This window comes from Mytilus trossulus, chromosome 2 (assembly GCF_036588685.1).
Source record: "Mytilus trossulus isolate FHL-02 chromosome 2, PNRI_Mtr1.1.1.hap1, whole genome shotgun sequence".
Classification (NCBI taxonomy): domain Eukaryota; kingdom Metazoa; phylum Mollusca; class Bivalvia; order Mytilida; family Mytilidae; genus Mytilus; species Mytilus trossulus.
Genome location: NC_086374.1, coordinates 61,375,946 through 61,402,319, shown reverse-complemented (window position 1 = coordinate 61,402,319; position 26,374 = coordinate 61,375,946). Strand labels below are relative to the sequence as shown.

Here is a 26,374-nt window from a genome sequence, read left to right as displayed (position 1 = left end):
TCTGATGGACATGTAGATGTTGCAAGAAACCCATATACAATATATGTGTATCCTATTACACATAATAGATGAGAAATTCACTTGACAAAAAGACTCAATTTTTTTTCCAGCAGTCGTTGAACCATGAAAGTGAGGTTAATGACAATGGATATATAACAGAAAGATACTTTGTAACATAAGGTACATGTATCTGTATACCAAGTATGAAGCACAGCAACAATTTTGTTTGATTCAAATGCCCAAACAGTAAGAAGTTATTTTTAGCAAAACTAAGACTGTTATTTTCTCATTTTTTGCTTTTATGTTGTCAGGAAGTTTTGACTAGTAAATTTTGAAGAGCACCTGAGGTCACCCAAGGTTTTTGGTGGGTTTCATGTTACTCATTCTTTAGTTTTTTATGCTGTGTTTTGTTTACTGTGATTATTGTTTTGATCTTCTTCTTATTTTGACATGTTGCTTGTTTATTTTCGTATTACGAGTTTGAATGTACCTTTGGTATCTTTTGCCCTTCTTTTTTTTTATCTAGATATTGTATGAGAACTTTTAAGATCCTCATTAATAGCTGGAAGAAACCAATTCTTCAATGTACTCATATTCTTTTTATCTGAATACATATGGATTCTATTCAATTGGAAGTTGTCAGAGAAAAGAATAAAAAGATTTTTTTTTCAAAATTGTATTGCACTAGATAAAACAGATATATCATGAATTTATATCACAGATCTAAACGAACAATAAAAACCACTACATGTATCAGGGAGAGTATCTTGGTGATCTAGACTAATGTTAGTAAGTCCTTCCACAATCATACAGGTGAATAAAAATGCTATAATCAGCAAAAATTAATTGTTGTGTAACTGGTCAATAATGGCATGAGTGAAGTCATTGGTAGTTGAATGACCGCCTAGATCCTTGGTTCTTACCTAAAAAAGAATAAAGCAATATAGTAAAATTTACTATGTATGAAAAGTGGTATATTTTTAAAATTAAAAGTTTGAAACAACTTTCATGCTTTTAACTTCTATTTTTTCAACAATGTGTGTGATTATTAAAAGAGAATTGTATTCTTAAACATGCATGTCTTACTAGCCACTTGTTGAGTAGGCAGTAGAGAGCTAATAAAAAGGTTAATGTCATTTTCCTATGATTTTCTTAAAATAAAATAATGGCGCTTCTATTAGAACCTTTTGATTTCAAATGATACAACAAATAATGATAGTAAACAAAATGATCTGTTAAAAGAGAACTCCTTCAGACTGATGAGTTGCTCAAATAAGACAGATATCATGTTTATTCTGCTTTTTCGTCATGTCCTATGCCTGATACATGAGGACAAGGTAGAAAGTTTATTGCTTCAGGCAGGTTTTATTGAAGTAAAAGTTCAATTCGATATGTTTTTAAATTCAAAATATCATAATGTTTTCAATTTCAGACTTATAACTTCATTTGTATTTACATGAGCAACATGAGGGGAGACACATGTGAAGCAGGATCTTCCAGAGCAACACAGAGATCCCCTATTTTTTTTATGTTAAACGTTTTTAGTTTTTAGTTTTTAGTTTTCTCTGTTTAGTACACTGTTATTTGTCTTTTGGGCTTTTTAGATTTTTGTCATGGTGTTGTAATTTTTTTATTGACTTTTGAATTTTAAATGTATTATGGTATTTATACTGCAATTAGCTAGTTTACTGTACAGATAAAGCTATACGTATAAACGTTAGCTTTATACGTCAATGACCCCAACTGACCTATAAGCCCCACCTCCTTATTGTATTTCATCAACAACATCACGTCACGACCATGACAACGTAAAGTAACAATGGTCAAACTTTTTTCAATTTAAACTTTTATGTCTTCAAATTGGTTATTTATATATCATGTTTATCAAATGTTATTAATTAAGTTCATTTTCCCTTTCTTATTCCTTAATACGCCAATGGCTTACCACCTGGACTACGCTCATAGGAAATACCCCAAAATGGTACCTCAAGAGGGAAATTCCAAACACTTTTTTTAACAATTTTTGTTACATGTTTTTTTCATTTTTCATTTTTTTTTCCGATTTCAGTATAAAAACAATATACGTATAGTGTCTTGAAATATGAAATTTATTTGTATTCGGCACGAAACGGGAAAATGCTCAGTAGAACCTCGCATTTTCCCGTTTCTAAGCCTCATACAAATAAATTTCATATTTCAAGACACTATACATATATTGTCTAATTGTCATCTCTCTTCTCCAAAGAACAAACTTACTTTTGCTGATTTGATAACTCTATGTACAGCATCTTCTATAACCTTAGCATGGTAATCCAGATGTATATGTTTCAACATGTTACAACCACTCAATAATACCGCTGTTGGGTTGGCAATGTTTCTACCAACTGCATCTGCAAAGGCATGTCTAGCACCCTGATGGTAAAATAATAATAATTGAAATTATATGAAATTCACAAAACAACTAGGATTTTCATTAAAATGTACATTGATCACTGAAACAAAAAAAATAAAGTCAAAACCAAATACTTCTTTCAAACATTTTTTTTAGGCCTACCAATCATTTTACAGGCCAAATATTTTTTACAATTTTTGATAGTTAATAAGAAACTAGCCGAATTAACCATAACAAGTGAAACTGCGAGCAACTGCTCACTGATGATACCCCCGCCGCAAGTGGATAATATTAATAGTGTAAAAATATGCAAGTGTTTGGTAAACAGGAAGTTGTCGAGTGATGAATCTGAAAACACATCACCAAGTGTTTGGTAAACAGGAAGTTGTCGAGTGATGAATCTGAAAACACATCACACGGTATAGCTGACTTATATAAATCCTGAAACCAAATTTCAGAAATCCATGTATTGTAGTTCCTTAGAAAAATGTGACGAAACTTTTCAACTTGGCTATCATGTGTAAAATCATACAAGTGTTCGATAAACAGGAAGTTGTTGTCAGAGTGATGAATCTGAAAACGCATCACACAGTATAGCTGACTTGTATAAATCCTGAAACCAAATTTCAGAAATCCTTGTATTGTAGTTCCTGAGAAAAATGTGACGAAAACTTTCAACTTGGCTATCATGTGTAAAATCATACAAGTGTTCGGTAAACAGGAAGTTATCAAGTGATGAATCTGAAAACGCATCACACGGTAAAGCTGACTTGTATAAATCCTGAAACCAAATTTCAGAAATCCTTGTATTGTAGTTCCTTAGAAAAATGTGACGAAAATTTTCAACTTGGCTATCATGTGTAAAATCATACAAGTGTTCGGTAAACAGGAAGTTGTCAAGTGATGAATCTGAAAGCTCATCACACGGTATGAGTAACATATATAAATTTTGATACCAAATTACAGAAAGGGTGGATGTGTAGTTCCTGAGAAAAATGTGACGAAAGTTTCATGGGACGGACTGACGGACTGACAGACTGGACAGACTGACAGACAGAGGTAAAACAGTATACCCCCCCCCCCTTCTTTAAAGCGGGGGTATAAAAACTAACATTGATTTCAGTCTGACATTCATATACCATTCTAATGTATATTAGAAAGAGATAACCACAAACTTTATAAAAAAATATAAGCCATGTACAGCTATAATACAAAAACACTAATTGTCTAATTTTTACCTTCTGCAATATAAAGATAAAATACAATTTGATTACACAGTTGCTATGATTGACATACAGATGTCTTGTGGTCTGCGACTTTAATCACAGGTTGCCAAAAAATATACTGAGGTTTATTCTTTTTAATAAAGAATATACAACTCCATCATTTCGTAATTGACTCATTGAATCCAATGATGCAAAACAGAGTTTTATTGTATCTTAAACTACAAATTACTTCAAAAATTCTATGTATTTACCTGTTCAAACATGGCCGAGTCCCGACTATAACTTTCTCCAGGTACTACACCAGCCCCACCCACCAGGCCTGCTGCTAGGTTATCAACAATATTACCATACAAGTTGGGCATTACCATTACATCAAACTGGTGAGGATTTGACACCAACTACAATTAAATATCATTTATAATAGTCATATAATTATTTGTTAGAATTTAAGGCTGAGGAACCCAACAAATCAATTCATTTTTTTTTACTTGGCTATGAAAACTTGATAAAAAAATAAAGTAAAATTTAAATAGTTCAAAATATTATTTTATTGAGCAATGAATGTTTATTTTGATTCTAAAATTATTATAAACTTCTGAGTTAAATATTTTTCTACAGTTACAGTGTTCAGGCCAATATGCAGCGCCTTCATTATATTTTTGTAATTCCCGCAGCGTCTTCATTGGCCGCTGTCCCTTCATACTTGATCCCACAGCGTGTTAATTTTCACATTTTCATTATAAATGTTGGTTAAAATTGTCAAGTTGCTGATCACCGCTGAGAGGTTGGTCAGAGTTACGCAATAACTGATAATTAGTTTTACCTGAGCCAAGCTTATCTCAGCCTTGTCCGACTATGTTATCATGTAATAGCGTAAATGATCATCAAGAAGATAGATATTTTTAGAAGAAAATTAAAGAAAATTAAAAACTTCAATGCAGAAATTGAAGAAATAGATCGCAAATACATTGTATTGCACATTGTGTGTGTGATTACTTGACCATTTATATAACGATTTTTTTCATTGGTTGAGAAGAAAAATCTATTCAAACACGACCAATGAACGTGTACAATACACTTGATAAATTTGAATACACATTGCTTCAGATATTTACGATGGAAATTATGAATGAGAGTTTTTGTGTTGAAAAAAATAAAATAAAATTTGATTAAAGATAGCGAGAAGAGATTTATTTTATTTGAAAGTGAAAAATGTTGCTTGCAAGGTAAATTCGTTTCAAACTGTCATATTTTTAGAGATAAATGATCATTGAACATCGATCGTGAGTCCGTTCGTCAGGAAATATGTGACAATCAACACGGGTACGGAATCGTCGCAGCTTCTGTATAATGTCACTAGTAAATAATTTCAATGATCTTAAATTTAACGGAGTTTCGTTGATATCTTCCTGCCAAAGATAAGTTTTAACAATAATGTACAAGGATATGACGGAAGCATAAATATTAAAATGTCAAACTACGGAAACTGGTCAGCTGTTCATTAAAATATTTTTGTTTTAAACAGTTGTATACCAAATATCTTAACCATATTTGATTTTATTAATTCTGAATGAACATGTTCTCTGCAAATAACAAAGGGGTGAATTCCAAACAAAATGCAAATGATGGAAGTAGAAGTTTTTTTTCATACCAATGACTTCTAATGAAAAGGGGAATACACCTCCCTCTACACTCAGCTGTCAGTATAATCAGATGTTAATGCTTCTCCTAATCCCAACCAAGATAAAGTTTTAGCAAGTAATAACAGCAAGCACCATGTTTTGGTTTCAGTGACAAGTGGCTGACTGAGTTTTCATGGCATATAAATATAAAGGGGGTATTAGCAAAAGTTATTGTGAGAGGGGGTTTTCAACACTGAAGAGGATAAAGACAAAATTGAGGAACAGTCTGTCCAACAAAATAACACTATCTTGAAACAATATCCTTAGAAGGAGCAGAGAGTACAGAGATGAATATTCATATTTTGACTTCTTCAATTTATTTCATATATCTATATTCTTGTAATTCATTAAAATACTCTGCATTATTAAACACACAGCACAAAGCATTATAATTCATATTGCATCTCATGATTTAAGATTGATTGATTCAGATCACAAAAGTTCACTTTAAAAAGAGTTACGCGCCCTTGAATTTTGCGCCCTTAAAAAATCCCGGGGAGAACACCGAGTTAAAAAACTAATTACTCAAGTATGTATGTCAAAGGGAGATAATCATAAAATAAATGAATATACAACTAAAATTATCTCCCTTTCATATCATGCTTTCTATATTTTCAAAAGGACTTTTAAGTTCTACAGCTACATTTCTCACTAATAAAAAGAACTTTGTCTACCTGCATACAACAGTGTCACTTTTAAGTTTTAATTGATTTACAAATAAAAAGAACCTTGCCTACCTGCATACAACAATTATCAATTATCATATTCTCAAACTTTATTGTAGGATAGTAACTGGCAACTTCTTCACAACACTGTAAAAATAATCCATCACCTAGTTTCCTGAAAAATATTACAAAAGCCTACATTAGGGCTGTTCAAGAAAATCTATGTCCTCTCCAGGAAAGGTATTTTTTTTAATTTTATATTGGTTGTTGTATTTGAAATACCAAAATGTAAAAGGGGTGTTGTCAGTCTGCACGGTGCCCCAGACTAGAGAAATGTTATATGGACTAGTAAGTCATTGCAAAACTTTGTTTGGACCAATAAGAAAAATGTTAGAATATTGGTCTTTGGACTAGTTCAATTGGAGTTGAAAATGTTTTTGGTGCAGACTGTGTTGTATCTAATTATTTTCATTTCTATGGGTGTTTAACTTTATTGTTTGTTATATCTTTAATAGATTTTCTGTTATATTTCATGTCTCATAATACCTATAAAATGTGTAATTTAATGGTGAATAATATAGCATACATACATGATGTTAGCTTTGTGTACAGCTGTAACTTTGTTTCTTTTATGTTTAACGGCATAGTCAAACGCAAACTTGGCAATTCTCCTAGACTTTTCTCTTGTTATGATTTTCAAACATTCTACTACACCTTTCACACTCTGAAAATTTAAAACAATTGCAAAGAAAATGCATCAAAAAAATTAAATGATATACAATGATAAGAAATTTATTAGTAAAAACTAGAGGCTCCAAAGAGCCTGTGTCGCTCACCTTGGTCTATGTGAATATTAAACAAAGGACGCATTTGAATTCATGACAAGATTGTGTTTTGGTGATGGTGATGTGTTTGAACATCTTACTTTACTGAACATTCTTGCTGCTTACAATCATTCTATCTATATTGAACTTGGCCTAAGAGTTTCAGTCGAAAATGTTAGTTAAAATTTACAAATTTTATGAAAATTGTTAAAAATTGACTATAAAGGGCAATAACTCCTTAAGGGGTCAATTGACCATTTAGGTTATGTTGACTTATTTTAAGGTCTTACTTTGCTTTACATTGTTGCTCTTTACAGTTTATCTCTATCTATAATAATATTCAAGATAATAACAAAAAAAGGCAAAATTTCCTTAAAATGACTAATTCAGGGGCAGCAATCTAACAGCACTTTGTCCGATCCATCTGAAAATTTTCTGACAGATAGATCTGGACCTGATAAACAATTTTACTCCCTGTTAGATTTGCTCTAAATGAATTGGTTTTTGAGTTATAAGCCAAAAAATGCATTTTACCCCTATGTTCTATTTTTAGCCATGGCGGCCATCTAGGTTGGTTGGCCGGGTCACGCCACAAAGTTTTTAAACTAGATACCCCAATGATGATTGAGGCCAAGTTTGTTTAAATTTGGCCTCATAGTTTCAGAGGAGAAGATTTTTGTAAAAGATTACCAAGATTTACGAAAAAATGGTTAAAAATTGACTATAAAGAGCAATAACTCCTAAAGAGGTCAACTGACCATTTTGGTTATGTTGACTTATTTGTAGATCTTACTTTGCTGAACATTATTGCTGTTTACAGTTTATCTCTATCTATAATAATATTCAAGATGATAACAAAAAACAGCAAAATTTCCCTAAAATTGCAAATTCAGGGGCAGCAACCCAACAACGGGTTGTCCGATTCATCTGAAAATTTCAGGGCAGTTAGATCTTGACCTGATGAACATTTTTACCCCTGTCAGATTTGCTCTAAATGGTTTGGTTTTTGAGTTATAAGCCAAAAACTGCATTTTACCCCTATGTTCTATTTTTAGCCGTGGCGGCCATCTTGGTTGGTTGGCGGGGTCACGCCACACAATTTTTAAACTAGATACCCCAATGATGATTATGGCCAAGTTTGGATTAATTTGGCCTAGCAGTTTCAGAGGAGAAAATTTTTGTAAAATTTAACGACGACGGACGCCGGACGACAAGGGACGCCGGACGCCAAGTGATGAGAAAAGCTCACTTGGCCCTTCGGGCCAGGTGAGCTAAAAAATACAATTCATCTTTAATATCTTTTTAGTTTGTATAGTATGTAAATTTGACCAGGCTGATAAAAATCTAAACATTTTAGTACAGAAAAGTCATCTGTGATATGGTTATGAGTCTTATGACATCATTAAAATGTTGAAAATTATATATTTTACTTAAATTATTAAGTTACGTATGATTGATCTTTCTAATATTCATATATCTATTAAACAAAAGTTTGGTTTATAAAATTATTGTTAAATTTATCATTGACTCTTGAATGATTTGAACTTTTTGAGGGTAAATTTGACCATACAAATGTGTAGAATAGACAAAAATGAAAACAATTTTAAAAGTTTACAGTGAAAATAAATACCTCATGTTCTAAAGCACTGTATTCGCCTTCTGTCTGTTCTCTTATAATAACAAAATCTAAGTTATTATGTTTGGTCTTCAATCCAGGTAGACTTTTAATAACAACAACATTGGCAAATAGATCTAATTCTGATCTGAAATTATATAATCAATATCATATTACACTTGAAAGATGACTGACGTTAACTTATGTTCTTACAACTTGTCACTTCCGACTTCAATTCAAATATTTTTCTTGAAACCAATTTTAATTAATCACTGGGTGAATCACCTGGGATTTACCAGAGTTGAACCAGTCTAGAAGCATTTTGGCCTCAACACCTGACATTTGTTTAAATATCACTCAAAAACCAAGAAGTTCAAAAATCTTACCCAAATTTCCAAAACCTCACCTAAGTACATCCTTCACATTACAAATCTAAATTTAGTTTTTTGATAGGTACAAATGCTTTGTCAGTTCAAGGTGGTTCTGTTAGGAAAAATGTTAGATTTGTACTTATCATATTTATGTATCAGTATCAACACTGTTATATTAGGCTGTAGAAATAAAACCCTTTTTCATATTTTGCATTATAATTATTATTCTGACTTTTACCTGAGTTTCATATTAAGTGTCTGTAATATTCCACCTTTAAAATGAGAAGGAGTTGTGATAATGCCTTTTATACCAACACCATTTCTTTTGAACGATTCTACAACTGTATCTAAACTAACACTCTGACCCTGTTGAACTTCACTAAAAAAACAAAACAAACATACAACATTGAGTTTTTTTAGCATACATTTTATAACTATGACAACATAATTCAGTTTTGGTAAAATTTATCAAGAATCGACTTAAACCTTCCTTAATCTGTTACAATTGTTTTTATCCTTCTTCTTCCTTGCTAAGGAATGGATTCTTTAAAGAATGTTATAAGTCCACTAAATACAACATGAGACAGCAATTTTCCAGTAAATATTTACAAATAAAATCCTGAATATATATTCAATTTAAAACTATGTACACTTGGCTTCTGTCTATGGTGTTGGTTTCTGAGGTGCACTATTGTTTGATCCTGTTTTCTTTCTATCAAATATGTTAAATAGGAAAAAGTTAAGCAGCAGAGATGTGGATTTTTTTTTCTATATATCAGATTTCTCTAAATATTTTTTTTAAGGTTTCTCAAATCTTCATTGATGTGTGGCTGTGCATGCACTTTCAAAAATCTGTTAACGATTTAATGTTTAAAACTAAGTTCCTTTTCCTAAATGATCATTCAGAATTTCAAATTTCATATAACATAGATAAATGATTTTTTCTATAATATTTTTGTTTGATTACCTGAGAAAATATTCCTCAAATTCTATTGGTACACCTGCATGTGTAAAGACATCCCTTAAACTGTTCATCATGTCTGGACCCACTCCATCTCCAGGAACCAGTGTAGCTACTTGTTTCCCTAATGGACTGGCCTTAAAAATTGTTGGGAGAGAAATTAATACATTTGTTTTGTACAAATACTGAGATTGATGTAAGGTAATAGAAAAAAGCAACTGTTATCTTTCTCCAGTTGACAATTTTTTCTATTTTATTTGGTTTTAAGATTTTATTATGTTGTATAAAACATTTTTTAGTAAATATAACTATTATAACAGTAATGTAAGTTAAATTACTGACATTTTCGAGAATTATTTTGCGTTTTATTGTTGTTTTGTGAACTTTACTATTCTTCTTGTGAAAATTGAGGTACCTATCAGGGAAATCATAATGGAAAAATTGCCGAAGACTTTAGTCGCCTTAATTAACAGTATTATTGATGAATATGAGCAACTGTCATGGAACATTGTTTAGGTGACAAAATGCGAATTTCATTGGTTTGGACAAGGGGTGATTTAGTGCATGTCAATAGGGGAGTAAAACATAAGTCAAGATCAAATAGAGAAAGAGACAATAAAAGGATGAAAACATGGAAGGAAAGAGCAGAAACAAGAGGCTCTCAAGAGCCTGAATCGCTCACCTGAATTTTTTTTGTTTAATCTCTCATCAATGATTATTTTGGCTTTTCAATTTATTTAAATGTTCTTTGAATCGACCTATTTTCTTCAAAAGCAAAAAAAAAATCATTTTCTCCTATGTTCTATTTTAGCCATAGTAGCTATGTTTCTTGACATACAAGGAAATAAAATATAAAATTTATACTAAATACTCTGAAACTCATTAAGCCTAAGTTTGGCTGAAATTGATACAGCAGTTTCAAAGGAGAAGATTTTTTAAAGTAAGTAAACATGATGAACAAATTGCGAAAAAAGTCCTTAAAGGGCAATAACTCCTTAAGAGGTCAATTGACAATTTTGGTCAAATTGACTTATTTGTAGATCTTACTTTGATTAACATTTTTGCTATTAACAGTTTATCTGTATCTATAATAATATTCAAGATAATGACCAAAAACTGCAAAATTTCCTTAAAATTACCAATTAAGTGGCAGCAACCCAACAATGGGTTGTTAAATTCATCTGAAAATTTCAGGGCTGATAGATATTGACCTAATGAACATCTTAACCCCATGTCAGATTTGCTCTAAATGCTTTCGTTTTTGAGATATAAGCCAAAAACTGCATTTTACCCCTATGTTCTATTTTAAGTAACGGCAGCCATGTTTTTTGACGGATCAAAAATTCGAAGCACACACTTTGTGCAGGATAATCTAAGGAATAATCATGCTAAGTTTCATCTAAATCCATTCAGTAGTTTCAGAGGAGAAGATTTTTTAAAGTTAGCAAATATGATGAACAAATTGTGAAAAATTGTCATTAAAGGACAATAACCGCTTAAGGGGACAATTTTGGTCATATTAACTTATTTGTAGATCTTACTTTGCTGATCATTTTTGCTGTTTACAGTTTATCTTTATCTATAATAATATTCAAGATAATGACCAAAAACTGCAAAATTTCCTTAAAATTACCAATTAAGTGGCAGCAACCCAACAATGGTTTGTTTGATTCATCTGAAAATTTCAGGGCTGATAGATCTTGACCTAATGAACAACTTTTCCCCATGTCAGATTTGCTCTAAATGCTTTGGTTTTTGAGATATAAGCCAAAAACTGCATTTGACCCCTATGTTCTATTTTAAGTAACGGCGGCCATGTTTTTTGACGGATCAAAAAACGAAGCACACACTTTGTGCAGGATACTCTAAGGAACAATCATGCTAAGTTTCATTCAAATCTATTCAGTAGTTTCAGAGGAGAAGATGTTTGAAAAATTGTTAACGACTACAGACGACGACGACAACGACGGACGCCAAGTGATGAGAAAAGCTCACATGGCCTTTTAGGCCAGGTGAGCTAAAAACAAATAATGACGTTGACAAGACATGTTATAGCGATAATCGGGATAATTCAGAGGTTATAATGGACTTGGAAGGTGAATTACAATACGATGGTCACTTAGATCTCCCATTAGTAGCGCCCGAGCAGATAAACACTACACATGTATTGAAAGTTGTTCAACCCGTTAGTGTATCGCTGGACAAAACAAATAAGGACAATGAAATAACGGAAAGAATGGTGTGTAACGGTTCGATGATTAAAAGGAATGTATACACAGAAGTTGGCAATATCAAAAATAAAGAAAAGGACGAAATAAAAACTTTAGATTCGAAATTGATAATTACTGGGAACAATCCTTGTACAGACAGTCATTATCACAAAATTGTTTTTAAAAGACAATCAGACGGAAGTTGTATAATTGAAAAAGTGAAAAACAGAGACACCGTAGTTATGTGTAGTATAGCGAAACGAGAAATCCGACATGAAATTTGGACACCGAGAAATTGGACTTTGAAAATGCAATGCATTGCGTAAATAGATTTAATGACGTAAGAAAATGGGACACTTGTGACATTGATTGCTACGTTCGTGATATTCCAAGGATGGAAAGATACGCAGAGAAATATAGACTGTGTTCATAATGTTTTGATGAATAAACAGTTAAGATAGAAAACAATACATGGAAAATAAATTAAAATAGAACTTTTGCGTATGTAAACATTTAGGTTTTTTTTTTCTTGAACTGTTTCAAATGTTGTTTTTTATTGTTTTATATAAAAAAAAAAAAAAAAAAAAAAGGAAAAAAGAAAGAAAAAGTTTTATAATATGACAGTGAAGTTAGTGGAAAATATTTCACGCAATATTGTTATGTAAAAATGTCGAATGTTATCATTTCAGAGACAAGACACTAAGTTATATGAATGTTTTCATTTATATGTGTATTTTCAAACTGTGATATGTATATATGAAGTGTGATCATAATAAAGATAAAAAAAAAACAAAAAAAAACAACATTTTTTAGTCATAATAAAGTATGTACCAGACAAATGTTTGCAAAGGTACATGTGACTTTAGCTAAATCCTTGAAAATTCACTAAAACTATGTTTTCGTAAAATATTTGATCTGCTTTCATTTTCTAAACTGAATATATACTTCTTTTAATACAAGAAAATCATAAACATATTAAGTATGCTATAAAGCTTCTGTAAACTGAGAACTTACTACACTCTGACACACAGGAAGTGAATTGTGAATACATCTCTCTACATTCCTCAACAGATCTTGTTTCTGAAAAAAATCACAAAACAGAATTTATGATCATTTATAATAAATTATAAACAAGAGGCTCTCAAGAGCCTGAATCGCTCACCTTAATTCTTTTGGTTAAATCTCTCATCAATGATTATTTTGGCTTTTCAATTTATTTAAATGTTTTTTGGATCGTCCTATTTTCTTCAAAAGCCAAAAAAAAATAATCATTTTCTCCTATGTTCTATTTTAGCCATAGTAGCTATGTTTCTTGACATACAAGGAAATAAAATATAAAATTTATACTAAATACTCTGAAACTCATTTAGCCTAAGTTTGGCTGAAATTGATACACCAGTTTCAAAGGAGAAGATTTTTTAAAGTAAGTAAACATGATGAACAAATTGCGAAAAAAGTCCTTAAAGGGCAATAACTCCTTAAGGGGTCAATTGACAATTTTGGTCAAATTGACTTAATTGAAGATCTTTTTTTGCTGAACATCATTGCTGTTTACAGTTTATTTCTATCTATAATTATATTCAAGATAATAACCAAAAACAGCAAAATTTCCTTAAAATTACCAATTCAGGGGCAGCAACCCAACAACGGGTTGTCTGATTCATCTGAAAATTTCAGGGCAGATAGATCTTGACCTGATAAACAATATTACCCCATGTCAGATTTGCTCTAAATGCTTTGGTTTTTGAGTTACAAATGTATAAGCCAAAAACTGCATTTGACCCCTATGTTCTATTTTTAGCAATGGCTACCATGTTTGTTGATAGATCAAAACTTCGGATACAGTTTATAAATTAGATACCCTAAGGAACATTCAGTTAAAGTTTGAAAGTATTTGGCCCAGTAGTTTCAGAGGAGAAGATTCTTGAAATAGTTTACGACGACAGACGACGGACGACAGACGACGGACGACAGACGACGGACGACAGACGACGACGGACGCCAAGTGATGGCATAAGCTCACTTGTCCCTTCGGGACAGGTGAGCTAAAAATGTAAGCACAAAGATACAAATTAACAATAAGTGTAGCCATTAAGAAATAATAAATAAGAATTTTATACAAACAAAAATGTGTCCCAAGTACACAGATGCCCCATCCGCACTATCATTTTCTATGTTCAGTGAACCATGAAAATGGGATAAAATATCTTATTTGGCATAAAAATTAGAAAGATCATTTCATAGAGAACAAGTTTACTGAGTTGATCTGACTTCAGCTTCATCAAAAACTACATTTTGTGCCTCATCCTGAAACGGGACAGACATATGGACGAACAGACTGATGCACAGACCAGAAAACATAATGCCCATAAATGGGGCATAAAAAAACACAATCATACAAATTATACCTTATAGCAGGATAATCGAGTGTAAATAGAGTATTATATGGTCAACAACATGTGATGGCAAATAATCCTACCAAGTATGAGAGCTCTCTGTTAAATGATCTCGGAAGAGCAGTGTCTCAATACTCCAAAAACGGAAGTCCCACCCCAACAACAACTGAAAATGATCTAATCAAAGTGGTAGTATAATATGGTCAACTACACATTAATGGATTCAGAATGCAATACACCCTAAAGCTATTTGTCCGACATATTAACTGGATATCACACAGGTTATCGTAAAATTTTGACGTCATAAAACAAAATTTCTGAAGCCACAATGGAAAAGTGATGGTTGTATGACATCAAAAGTTCAAGCGGCTGGGTTATATGGGAAAACATGTAGTGATAAGATAAGGTGTATCCTACTAAGGTTGGCTTTCTTTTAAACAGACTTAGAAAAGTTTGGTGTACATGCAGGGCTGGATTCAACCATTTTCAAAAAGGAGGGGGTTAAAACTTTCCAAACTGCACAGGTAAGTCTGGACACAGAGTAGTTTTAGAGGTGAAAATCAACCATCTTTGTCCATTTGTTACAATGAACCTGAACAGGTTGGGAACAAACCCCCTGGATGGTGATTATACCTGTATAGAGGGATAAACCTTCTTTAGAGGGATAAAATTATCCCTCTATAGAGGGGTATTTGTGTTTGCACTGGATTTAAAGCAAATTAGGGAAGAATGGCATTTTCTAATTATATTGGCTATAATCTCTAACAGTATGTGCATCAACATATGCACTTTACTAAAAATTGGGATAACCTGTTTTCTGCTAAAGTGACAAAACTTGAAATCTATTGTAAACCTATCTGAACACCTGATCAACATCAAAAGGAATAGTTGACCTTTAAAAATCATGTTAAATCTAACAATAGAAATTCTGTTCAGTGAGGCATAAGTGAGTAGAATTTACCTGATCATCACAGCTTTCAATCAAGGTGGACAATAGATTTTATATTTAGTCAGATAAGCAGCAAACTGGGCATGTGCATATTAAACTAAGCACATCAATTGGTGCATCAACTGTTGCAGGTTACTGCCAGAATAAATAGGCAGTGTATGCACGTTACGAATAGTCAAATTGCCGTTCTAGGCTGCGCGTACCCACATCCAGTTTTCTAATAAAATGCCATCGGATCGGGTTTAAAACGTGAAATAGCTACGAAAATTATCGATAATATGGGGATATCGTGTAGAACGAGTGAAGAGTATGAAAAATAATATTTTCAAATTGTATTTATTAAAGAATGATACATAATAAACATTGCAAAATTAAATGCACAATGATGGAAAATGAAACTGTACAGTCCCTGTAAGAGAAATTAATACTATTATAATATTTTAATGCAAATTTAAAGAATAATTTTTTTATAAATTAAAAATATACTCATATGATATCTTAAAATAATCTTTTAGTAATATGTAAAACAGAAACTAAAATTTTAAAATATATAAAACTACTAAAATTAAAGCTTGAGTTTATAAAATTTTAATTTAAATTTAAAGAAGCAAGTAATAATTTTTTTCAATTCAATTCAAAGTTTTATTGCCATATAAACTTCACAGTTTGTGACATATAACAACAACAAAAACAAATAAAGACAATAACGTTAACTAAGTAACTCAAAATATATACACAAATTAATAATGAAACGTGAACGTAGGCTGGCAACTTTTGAAATGTGCAGCCGGGTTGAAATCTGTGCCAAAACAATCATATTTGATATGCAAAATTTGTTCCAAATCTTAAATAGTTACATGAATCTTTTTGGTTGGTTTAAATTGATATTATTACTTGTGTAGCGGAGACGCATATTTTTTATAATTATCTCGACGTATTTGCCGGGAATTTCAAAACATATATTTTTCAAATAGACCCGAGGTTACTTACTCTGTGTCCTGTCAATTTCCCGTTTCACTTTTATGAAATTAATTTACCCGGACATTGCTTGTCTCTTTGTAATACTTTTTAATTAACTTATTCGCCATAATTTACTGTATTTTCATGATATTATTTAGAAATTCTTCTCGTGTGTAAATGGCTGCTATTTAGAGAGGTTCCGAATGTCGTATCTCGGAATTTTACATAGGCTAAACTTGATTCGACTTTTAGGAGTACGCCATTTTACATTTTAATAACAACTTAGTAAAGGTAAATTTAATTGGTTTGATTTCTAAACTTAAATCCTATTGGATATTATTATGTTACTAAATTTAGGTGCTCTGGTACTATATATACAAACGTTTTACCCATTCAAATTGCTTAATCATTTAGAGAGCCACAGTCTGTTAAAGAGACTAACAAGGTAGGTGCATTTAAATGTAAGGGAGATAATTTGTCCCATTTGACTTAATTTTTACCTTTTTGGCTTCGCCACACCTCGGAAATAAAACCTGTTAATTTAATATGTAGGACTTAATATAAAGATAGGAATAGGATTTTACTTTACATTTAAATAAGGGTTAAGATTATTATTTTGCATATACAACTTAGGGGAATTTAGTTAAGGGTATAATTTATTGTGAATATTGTATGTGTTGTGTAGATATACTTGCGCAAATATATATGTTTTAGTGTAAATTAAAATATGAAAACTTTATCGTCTCACTGATTTAAGAAACAGAGACTCAGGTCCTAGAACCCGGAAGTAGTTTTTGTTATGTGGTCTTGGTATCTCTTGGTTTGATTTCGAGTCTGTATTACTATATTGGTATATTGAATTTATTTCAAACATATTGGCATTACTTAGGCATCGTCGTTCAAACAATCAGTCGACATTTGCGTATCTAACATAAAAAAAAAACTAGTTCATATATCAAAACACAGACAGAAACCAACAAACATGATTACCTCCGGTTACATTTTTGGTGGCCAATGTGGGGACCTGTTGTGAAACTTCTGTTCTTGAATCAAATAAAGATGTTAGTTTAAGTTGTATTTAGTCTTTAAATTTAATATTTGGAGTTTATAGACAATCAAATTTGAAGTTAGTTGGACTTTGAATTATTTTATATATTTAAATTTAAAGTTAATTAGACTTTGAATTATTTTTATACAATTCAATTAAATTTGAAGTTAGTTAGACTTTGATTTTTTTTTTTTTACAATTCAATTAAATTTGAAGTTGATTAGACTTTGAATTATTTTTATACAAGTCAAGTTAAGTAAGCTTTGAATTACTTTAAAGAATTTTATAGGGAAATAAAAAAAAACAAAAAAAAATAGTATCTAAACAAATATGGCTGAGAAACTTCCTCCGGATGATTTACCTTACTATAAGAGCCAGTTAGATGAACTTTTTGAGCAGTGTAGAACAAAACTTGATACTTTACATGCAAATACGACAGATCAACATGATCAACCTTACATTCCGTCAGATCCCTTGTTGTTTAGCCCTATAGGTAGAACTCATAAAACTGCATCATATGAGTCTAGAGCTTTGTCTCCAGCACCTGAAAGTTCAACAATAAGGGGGGACTACTGCTTATATGAAAGAAGCGAAGTAGATCCCATGAGGTTGTCCAGCAGATATGTTGATGAGAGCAACATTGAAGTTGGCCCTTCAAGTGAACGTATTCCAAATATAATAGACAGATGCTTACGCAGCAAATCTTCTATTCCCAGAGTGTCTGAAGGAACGGCTGATTATAGCAGTAGTGAATTCAGAACTCAACCACGTACACTGTCCTTTCTGTCTGTCGATAAAAACACAACTGCAACTCCTAGTTACAGAAAGTACTCTACTCCAATTCTTACACAAGGCAACACTGGTTCAAACAATAGGAACATTGTGTTACCTCCCAAGGTGTCTGACAGAAATGCTGAAGAAAGCAGCAAAGAAATCAGATCTCCTTTTTACTTGAATTTGCCAAAAAGAGAGTTAAATATTCCAAATAAACCAGAAATTACAAACTCTAGTACAGCTCCTCTTAAGCAAGTTTCTTTTCGTAAACCAAACTCCATTATGCGTAAGGAAAAAGAGCCAGATAAGTTTGATGGGAGGAACGTAGATTGGCAAGACTATATTGTTCATTTTGAACAAACTGCCAATTGGAATCAGTGGAGCGAAGCCGATATGGCTCAACAACTGTGCATGAGTCTTCGAGGCACAGCCCAAAAATTGTTAGGAGATGCAAGACCTGAAACTTTGCAAAGTTACTCTTTAATAAAAGAAATGCTAAGTAGGCGTTTTGCCCCAAAAGAGAGAATAACTGCATATAGGGTTGAGTTTAATTCTCGGTTACGTAAGAAAAATGAAAGTCTTTCTGATTATGGCTATGCTTTAAGGAGGCTAGTGAGGTTAGCTTACCCAGACCATGATAAAACTGAAGACTTGGCAATTGATCAATTCGTTAAAGGTCTTGAGAATTTCGAGCTTCAAAAGCGAGTACAGTTTTCGCATCCTCTAACATTAGAAAGTGCTATAGCTATAGCAATTGAATACGAGGCTTTTGTAGGGTCGACTAGCATGACTAGTGAAATAAAGAAACCTAAGGAACCCCAGACAGATATTGGTGTTAATGCCGTTAAAAAAGTAGAAAATAGGGTATATAAGGAAGAAAATAAAGATTTGACAGACTTCACGAAATCAGTTATGAACTGTTTTCAAGAATTGAATAAAAGAATTGATGAATTAAGTAAAACAATCCCTGAAAAATGCACTAGATGCTCAAGATTCGGCCATAACAGTACAGAATGTAAAACTCCTTTCTGTAACAAATGCAAAACAATGGGTCATTTTACTGCAAATTGTAGGTCAAATAGGGGAAAGACTGAACCAAACAGACAAAATAAAGACAATCAAAACAGTAATGATTTAAACCCAAAGGGGCAGGACTCGGGGCCGGGATCCTAGCCCAAGATACTGAAACCAGGCCCACTATTAAGATAAATGAAATTAAACAGTGTGGTCTGTTTGCAAAGGTTCTTTTTGGAAATCAGAAATTTGATTTTTTAGTAGATACAGGGTCAGCTGTCACATGTATTTCTAAATGCTCTTATGATAGACTTAAACTTAAAATAAAGTATGAACCCATATCTACCACCTTAGTAGCAGCTAGTGGGGAAAATCTCAAAGTTTATGGCAAAGTTAAATTACCTTTCAAAATAGATGGTGTTTCATTTGAACATGACTTTGTTGTTGTAGAACTAGATAACATGTCAGGAATATTAGGCATAGATTTATTAAATACATCTGAAGCTCAATTAAACATTTCAAAAGCCTTACTCATTATGCCAGATGAAACTGTAATAAAATTAAAGAAAATACAAAGCAATAGTTGTGCTTTAATTAGATTAAAAGAAAGAATGTTAGTACCCGCTAATACTGAAACAGCTTTCAAAATTACAGTACCAACAAATATGAGGGAAAATAACATGTTAATAGAACCTAATGCACATCTAGCAAAGCAAGGAATTTTAATATCCAATGCATTAGTAAATGCCAAAGATAATAAAGTCGTCATTTCTGCTCTTAATTGTACAGATAGGGATATTACACTGAAAAAACTAAAAGTTGTAGGAAATATTCAATTTGTTAGTAAAATTTCTGAGTCTTTAGGGTGTGACAAATCAGATACTGAGGAGTTACCTGAACATTTAAAATGTATGCTTGAAAAAGTGTCCTCTAAACTTTCAAAAGAACAAAAAGAGAAAATAAAAAGGCTTATTTTTAATTTTCAAGATATTTTTCTGGGCCCCGAAGGGAAATTAGGTCGCACTGAACTTGTGAAACATACTATTGACACTGGTGATGCCAGGCCCATTAGAATTCCTCCGAGGAGAGTTGCTCTGGCTCAAAAAGACATTATAAGTCAGGAAATTGAAAAAATGTTAAAAGACGACATAATAGAGCCCAGCAATAGTCCCTGGAGTTCCCCAGTCTTGCTCTGTAAGAAAAAGGACCAATCTTGGAGGTTCTGCATTGACTATAGAGGTCTTAACCTCTTGACCCGCAAGGATGCCTACCCTTTGCCCCGTATTGATACTTCTTTAGATTCATTGGGAGGAAATAAATGGTTTAGTACGATCGACCTAGCTTCCGGTTATTGGCAATGTTTAGTGGATGAAAAAGATAGACCAAAAACAGCCTTTTCTTGTCATCGTGGATTATTTCAATTTAAAGTAATGCCTTTTGGCCTGTGCAATGCACCTAGCTGTTTTGAGAGACTTATGGAAATTGTATTACAAGGCTATCAGTGGGAAAGATGTTTATGTTATTTAGACGATGTTATCATTTTTGGACCTACTTTTGAAAAAGCACTTGAAAATGTAGAATTTGTTTTTGAAAGATTTAGGCAAGCAAATTTAAAATTAAAACCCAAAAAGTGTTCTTTATTTCAACACCAAGTTTTATTTTTGGGACATTTAATTACGGATGAAGGCATTGCTTGTGATCCCTCAAAAATTGAAGCTGTACGTGATTGGCCTACCCCTAGAAATATCAATGAGGTTCGTAGCTTCTTAGGATTAGCAGGATATTACAGACGTTTTATTCCTGAGTTTTCTGAAATTGCCTCTACTCTCACCCATTTAACTAAAAAGGGGATACGGTTTGAATGGACCACACAGTGTCAAGAGTCTTTTGAATGTCTTAAAAACAAATTAATATCTGCTCCTATTTTAAATTATCCCTCAGAAACTGGTGAGTTTATTTTAGATACTGACGCCAGTGGACATGCCATTGGTGCAGTTCTTTCACAAATTCAAAATGGCGAAGAAAAAGTTCTTGCCTACGCCAGTAAAATGTTAAGTGACACCCAGAAAAACTATTGTACTACTTACAGGGAACTTTTAGCAGTATTAACCTTTGTGAAACATTTTAGACACTATCTGATAGGTCAAAATTTTAAAATAAGGAGTGATCATGCTTCCTTAAGATGGCTTAAGAATTTTAAAAATCCCGAGGGGATGGTGGCCCGTTGGATATCTGTTTTAGAATCCTATAATTTTGTTATAGAACACAGAAAAGGCAGTCAACATACAAATGCTGATGCCTTATCTAGGAAACCATATCGACTTTGTAAAAGGGACGATTGTCCCGGATGTGATAAAGATAAAGATTGTGTAAAAGTTAACCCTTTAATGGCTGAAAATGATCAGGATTTAGACAATACAATTCCGTATGAGGATAATTTAGAACAAAATGAAACAATACCCCATACTGAGGAGTCTGATGATATTAATGAAAGTCTAGATTTTTCAAATTGGTTAAGAATATGGTCTAATGAAGAAATTAAATCATGGCAAGAAAAGGATTCAGATTTAATTAAAATAATTCAATTAAAAACTCAGTCTGATGAAAAACCTAGTCGTGAACAAGTGTCTGGTTCTTCATATGAAGTTAGGAAACTATGGAGTGGCTGGGAATTGCTAGAAATAGTAAATGGAATTTTGTATAAACAATATGAAAAATCTAGTATAAATAGTCTGGTATTAGTAGTCCCCAAAGAATTAAGAGTTAAAATCATGAGGGAACTTCATAACAATAGAATAGCTGGTCATTTAGGTAGAGACAGAACGTTAGAGTCCATTAGGCGAAGGTTCTATTGGCCTGGTATGTCTTCAGATGTAGGCTCATGGGTTAAGGAGTGTTCTATTTGTGCCCGAGCAAAGCGAGGTCCTGGGTTAGGACGTTATCCACTTCAGCAATCTCAAGTTGGATTTCCTCTTGATAGAATAGGCATTGATATTGTTGGTCCTTGTCCTATAACAGAAAATGGAAATGAATATATAATAGTTGTTTCTGATTATTTTACTAAATGGTGTGAAGCATATGCCGTACCTAATCATCACGCACTTACAGTTGCAGATAAATTAGTCCCTGAATTTTTCACTAGGTTTGGGATGCCAAAACAAATACATTCTGATCAGGGGAGAGAATTTGAATCTCTATTATTTCAAGCTGTTTGTCAACTTTTAGGTATTGAGAAAACCAGAACAACTCCCTATAGACCCCAAAGTGATGGTTTAGTTGAGAGATTTAATAAAACTCTGCAAATCATGTTATCCTCCTTTGTAAATAAAAACAGGAATGATTGGGATGACCATTTACCCTATCTTCTCATGGCATATAGAGCAAGTGAGCATGATAGCACAGGGGTTACCCCTTATAAAATGATGTTTGGACGGGAAATGGCCTATCCTTTAGATATCTTAGCAGGTAACCCAAAGTCTCAAGAAAAGTTATGTCCTATTGAGTACGTTAGTTGGCTACAACATAGTTTTGATATAACTTTTAATTTTGCAAAAGATAATTTGTCAAAAGCTGCCACTAGACAGAAAAATACTTATGATAGGGGCATTAAACCTAGAAACTATGAAATAGGAGATTTTGTGTGGAGATGGTATCCTCCTACTGCTCACATTAAATTGGGTTTAGGATGGATTGGGCCTTATAAAGTTCTTCATAAATTTTCTGAAGTGACTTATAAAATTAAAGAGAACCCAAACAGTAGGGAAATAACAGTCCATGTAGATCACCTAAAACCTTATCTAGGGACAATTCCTTTAGCTTGGTCATTATTAAGCGAATCAGAATCTGAATCTGACGGGGAAGAAAATTATATTACCCCAGAACCTAGCTTTGTTGACTCAGAACAAGAGGAAGGTCCCGTAGATAACCCTGTAAATAATACTATTTTTACAACCCCAATACCCCCTAGACAATCCAGGTGTGGTCGAGCCATTAAAAAGCCATTAAGGTACTCCCCAGATGTAATATAGTGTAAATAGTTTAATGTGTTAATCATAATAGACAGTGTATTTTATTATGATGAAATTGGTTTCTTTACAATTGAGTGGAGTTAATAAGAATGTAAGTTCTTGTCCATGTTTCTGGTATGTATTTCATTAATTTTTATAATGCCATGAATTATAATTTATTAAGGGAAGAGAACAAATATTTTGATTTAATGCACCTACTGAGTCACTATGTTTACAATATATATATATAGGTTACAATTATACATGATGTGTCGTGAATAAATATTCGTCAGCAGCATTATTTGCATTGTAAGAATTTAGACTTTAAAAAATCTCTACATATACACTTCTTTAGTCTAGGAAAAAGACTATCATTATTTTAAAATATTGATTGAGGAATATATGAATTTGATGTTCATTTGACCCATATAAAAGGGCTGTTATACATTTTTAACAGAACTCAAAATAAAAGTCGAGACAAGTCTTTAAACTGTTTAAACAGTTATTTCTTTACATGTGTGATTGCTTGTTGCGAGAAATATGCGAATTGTTCAAATAGAAAACACAATTATAATTTTTATTTAAAATGTATGTACTTTAAATATATACCTACAGTACTGTCATTACTGTATTGTAACTTGGTGACTTAAGTTGCTGTTATTTTACAGAAATGGAATCTCAGCAGGTGCCTATTACTGGAAGGATCCGTCCAATCTTCCATAAGGACTACTGTTGCCCTGTCATCAGCTGCGATGGTAGGAAATTTGTAAAATTTCATCAATATATGAGGCATTGGCGCAAGTTCCACACCAAAATATTGTCCGTTTTACCATGCACAGCTTGTGTGGATTATTCCAGCAAAACCAGGATGGAACTGAGGGAACATTTGTGCCATCACCACCATTTCAACGTGTATGCAGCAAAAAGCACTGCTGATGGTACCACCAGAAGGACCCTCGTTAACCCTAGATACATGTCGCCAGGACTCCACATTCCACCCATTAAGGAAGAAGTATTTACAACAGTGGAAGCAGTTGTAGTAGAAGTAGGTGACAACATACCCAGAGATATGGACACGGACATGGTAGAACAGGATGGGAAACTGGTGTTAGTTGTAAAGAATCAAAACTAAATGAACAGTTAGTTGACATTTGATTGTGACATTTGTTTAAATTTGATATATATATTTTATTGTTGTATACAGTTTAACATTATTGATCTGATTAATTAATTTCTTGATTATTTTATATATGTGTTTGGTATAAACCAATACATATATATATTGGTTTAGGTGGGGGGAATGTAGCGGAGACGCATATTTTTTATAATTATCTCGACGTATTTGCCGGGAATTTCAAAACATATATTTTTCAAATAGACCCGAGGTTACTTACTCTGTGTCCTGTCAATTTCCCGTTTCACTTTTATGAAATTAATTTACCCGGACATTGCTTGTCTCTTTGTAATACTTTTTAATTAACTTATTCGCCATAATTTACTGTATTTTCATGATATTATTTAGAAATTCTTCTCGTGTGTAAATGGCTGCTATTTAGAGAGGTTCCGAATGTCGTATCTCGGAATTTTACATAGGCTAAACTTGATTCGACTTTTAGGAGTACGCCATTTTACATTTTAATAACAACTTAGTAAAGGTAAATTTAATTGGTTTGATTTCTAAACTTAAATCCTATTGGATATTATTATGTTACTAAATTTAGGTGCTCTGGTACTATATATACAAACGTTTTACCCATTCAAATTGCTTAATCATTTAGAGAGCCACAGTCTGTTAAAGAGACTAACAAGGTAGGTGCATTTAAATGTAAGGGAGATAATTTGTCCCATTTGACTTAATTTTTACCTTTTTGGCTTCGCCACACCTCGGAAATAAAACCTGTTAATTTAATATGTAGGACTTAATATAAAGATAGGAATAGGATTTTACTTTACATTTAAATAAGGGTTAAGATTATTATTTTGCATATACAACTTAGGGGAATTTAGTTAAGGGTATAATTTATTGTGAATATTGTATGTGTTGTGTAGATATACTTGCGCAAATATATATGTTTTAGTGTAAATTAAAATATGAAAACTTTATCGTCTCACTGATTTAAGAAACAGAGACTCAGGTCCTAGAACCCGGAAGTAGTTTTTGTTATGTGGTCTTGGTATCTCTTGGTTTGATTTCGAGTCTGTATTACTATATTGGTATATTGAATTTATTTCAAACATATTGGCATTACTTAGGCATCGTCGTTCAAACAATCAGTCGACATTTGCGTATCTAACATAAAAAAAAAACTAGTTCATATATCAAAACACAGACAGAAACCAACAAACATGATTACCTCCGGTTACACTTGCTTCTTTAATTTTTATAAACTCAAGCTTTAATTTTAGTAGTTTTATTTTACTTTTTTTTCTTTTCAGGGACTGTACAGTTCAATCATTGTGCATTTAATTTTGCAATGTTTATCATTTATCTTTATTTAATAAATACAATTTGAAAATATTATTTTTTCATATTCTTCACTCATTCTACACCAAATCCCCATAGTATCGATAATTTCGTATATATTTCACGTTTCATTCCCGATTCTATGGCATTTTATTAGAAAACCGGATGTGGGTACGCGCAGCCTAGAACGGCAATTTGACTATTCGTACCCGCATGCGGGTACGCGCAGACACTGACTAATAAGTAGAGAATGCCATTCTGCCCTGTTTTGATTTAAATCCAGTCTAAACAAAAATACCCCTCTATAGAAGGATAATTTTATCCCTCTATAGAAGGTTTATCCCTCTATACAGGTATAATCACCATAGAGAGGGTTTGTTCCCAACCTGCTGAATGTGACCTTTGCAAATGTTATTGCCCACTAAAATGCTTCTTTTGTAACTAATCGAACTTTTTATCTACTATTGATGATACCATTTGTCATCAAAAAGTAAACAAAACCCAAGTATGAGTAAGATTTTTATAATCTCAATTATAAATTATATTTCTACTGCTGGGCAGTTGTTGTTAGGCAGAGGACAAACCGGTAAATCCGATAGCTAATTATACTGCATAGAGTAGAAATAATGATATAAAATTTATTCAGAGGCTCAACTCTTATAAATCCTTTACAAGAGAAACACATTTTAGTCTTCCTTCAACGTACATTTTTCAAAAAACGAGAAAAAGTCTGGACAATCACTGGCTGTGTCCTTCTCAAGGAAGCTGCCATCTTTGTTTTCGTCACAATTGACTATAAATCGTCCCAAAATTAAC

At 32.5% G+C, this 26,374-nt stretch overlaps 1 protein-coding gene across 1 annotated transcript; it reads right to left on the bottom strand.

Annotated features, from left to right (window-relative positions):
- Positions 1 to 655: 655 nt before the first annotated feature.
- On the bottom strand, positions 656 to 26,374 carry LOC134707713 (isocitrate dehydrogenase [NAD] subunit beta, mitochondrial-like). The gene is made up of 10 exons (XM_063567719.1): positions 26,265 to 26,374; positions 12,961 to 13,026; positions 9,743 to 9,873; positions 9,014 to 9,154; positions 8,420 to 8,552; positions 6,556 to 6,689; positions 6,038 to 6,140; positions 3,870 to 4,016; positions 2,257 to 2,412; positions 656 to 923 (listed from the first exon to the last, which is right to left on the bottom strand). The coding sequence occupies exons 1-10, from the start codon at positions 26,328 to 26,330 to the stop codon at positions 843 to 845; spliced, it is 1,158 nt and encodes a 385-aa protein (XP_063423789.1). The 5' UTR covers positions 26,331 to 26,374; the 3' UTR covers positions 656 to 842.

Excerpts from the sequence above, each read along its gene's own strand:
- LOC134707713 (XM_063567719.1), bottom strand. The coding sequence starts at position 26,330 with ATGGCAGCTTCCTTGAGAAGGACACAGCCAGTGATTGTCCAGACTTTT. Across the intron at positions 6,690-8,419 it reads ACAGTGCTTTAGAACATGAG|AGTGTGAAAGGTGTAGTAGA; the intron begins GTATTTATTTTC and ends TTAAATTTTCAG. Across the intron at positions 4,017-6,037 it reads TTGATAATTGTTGTATGCAG|TTGGTGTCAAATCCTCACCA; the intron begins GTAGGCAAGGTT and ends ATTTAATTGTAG.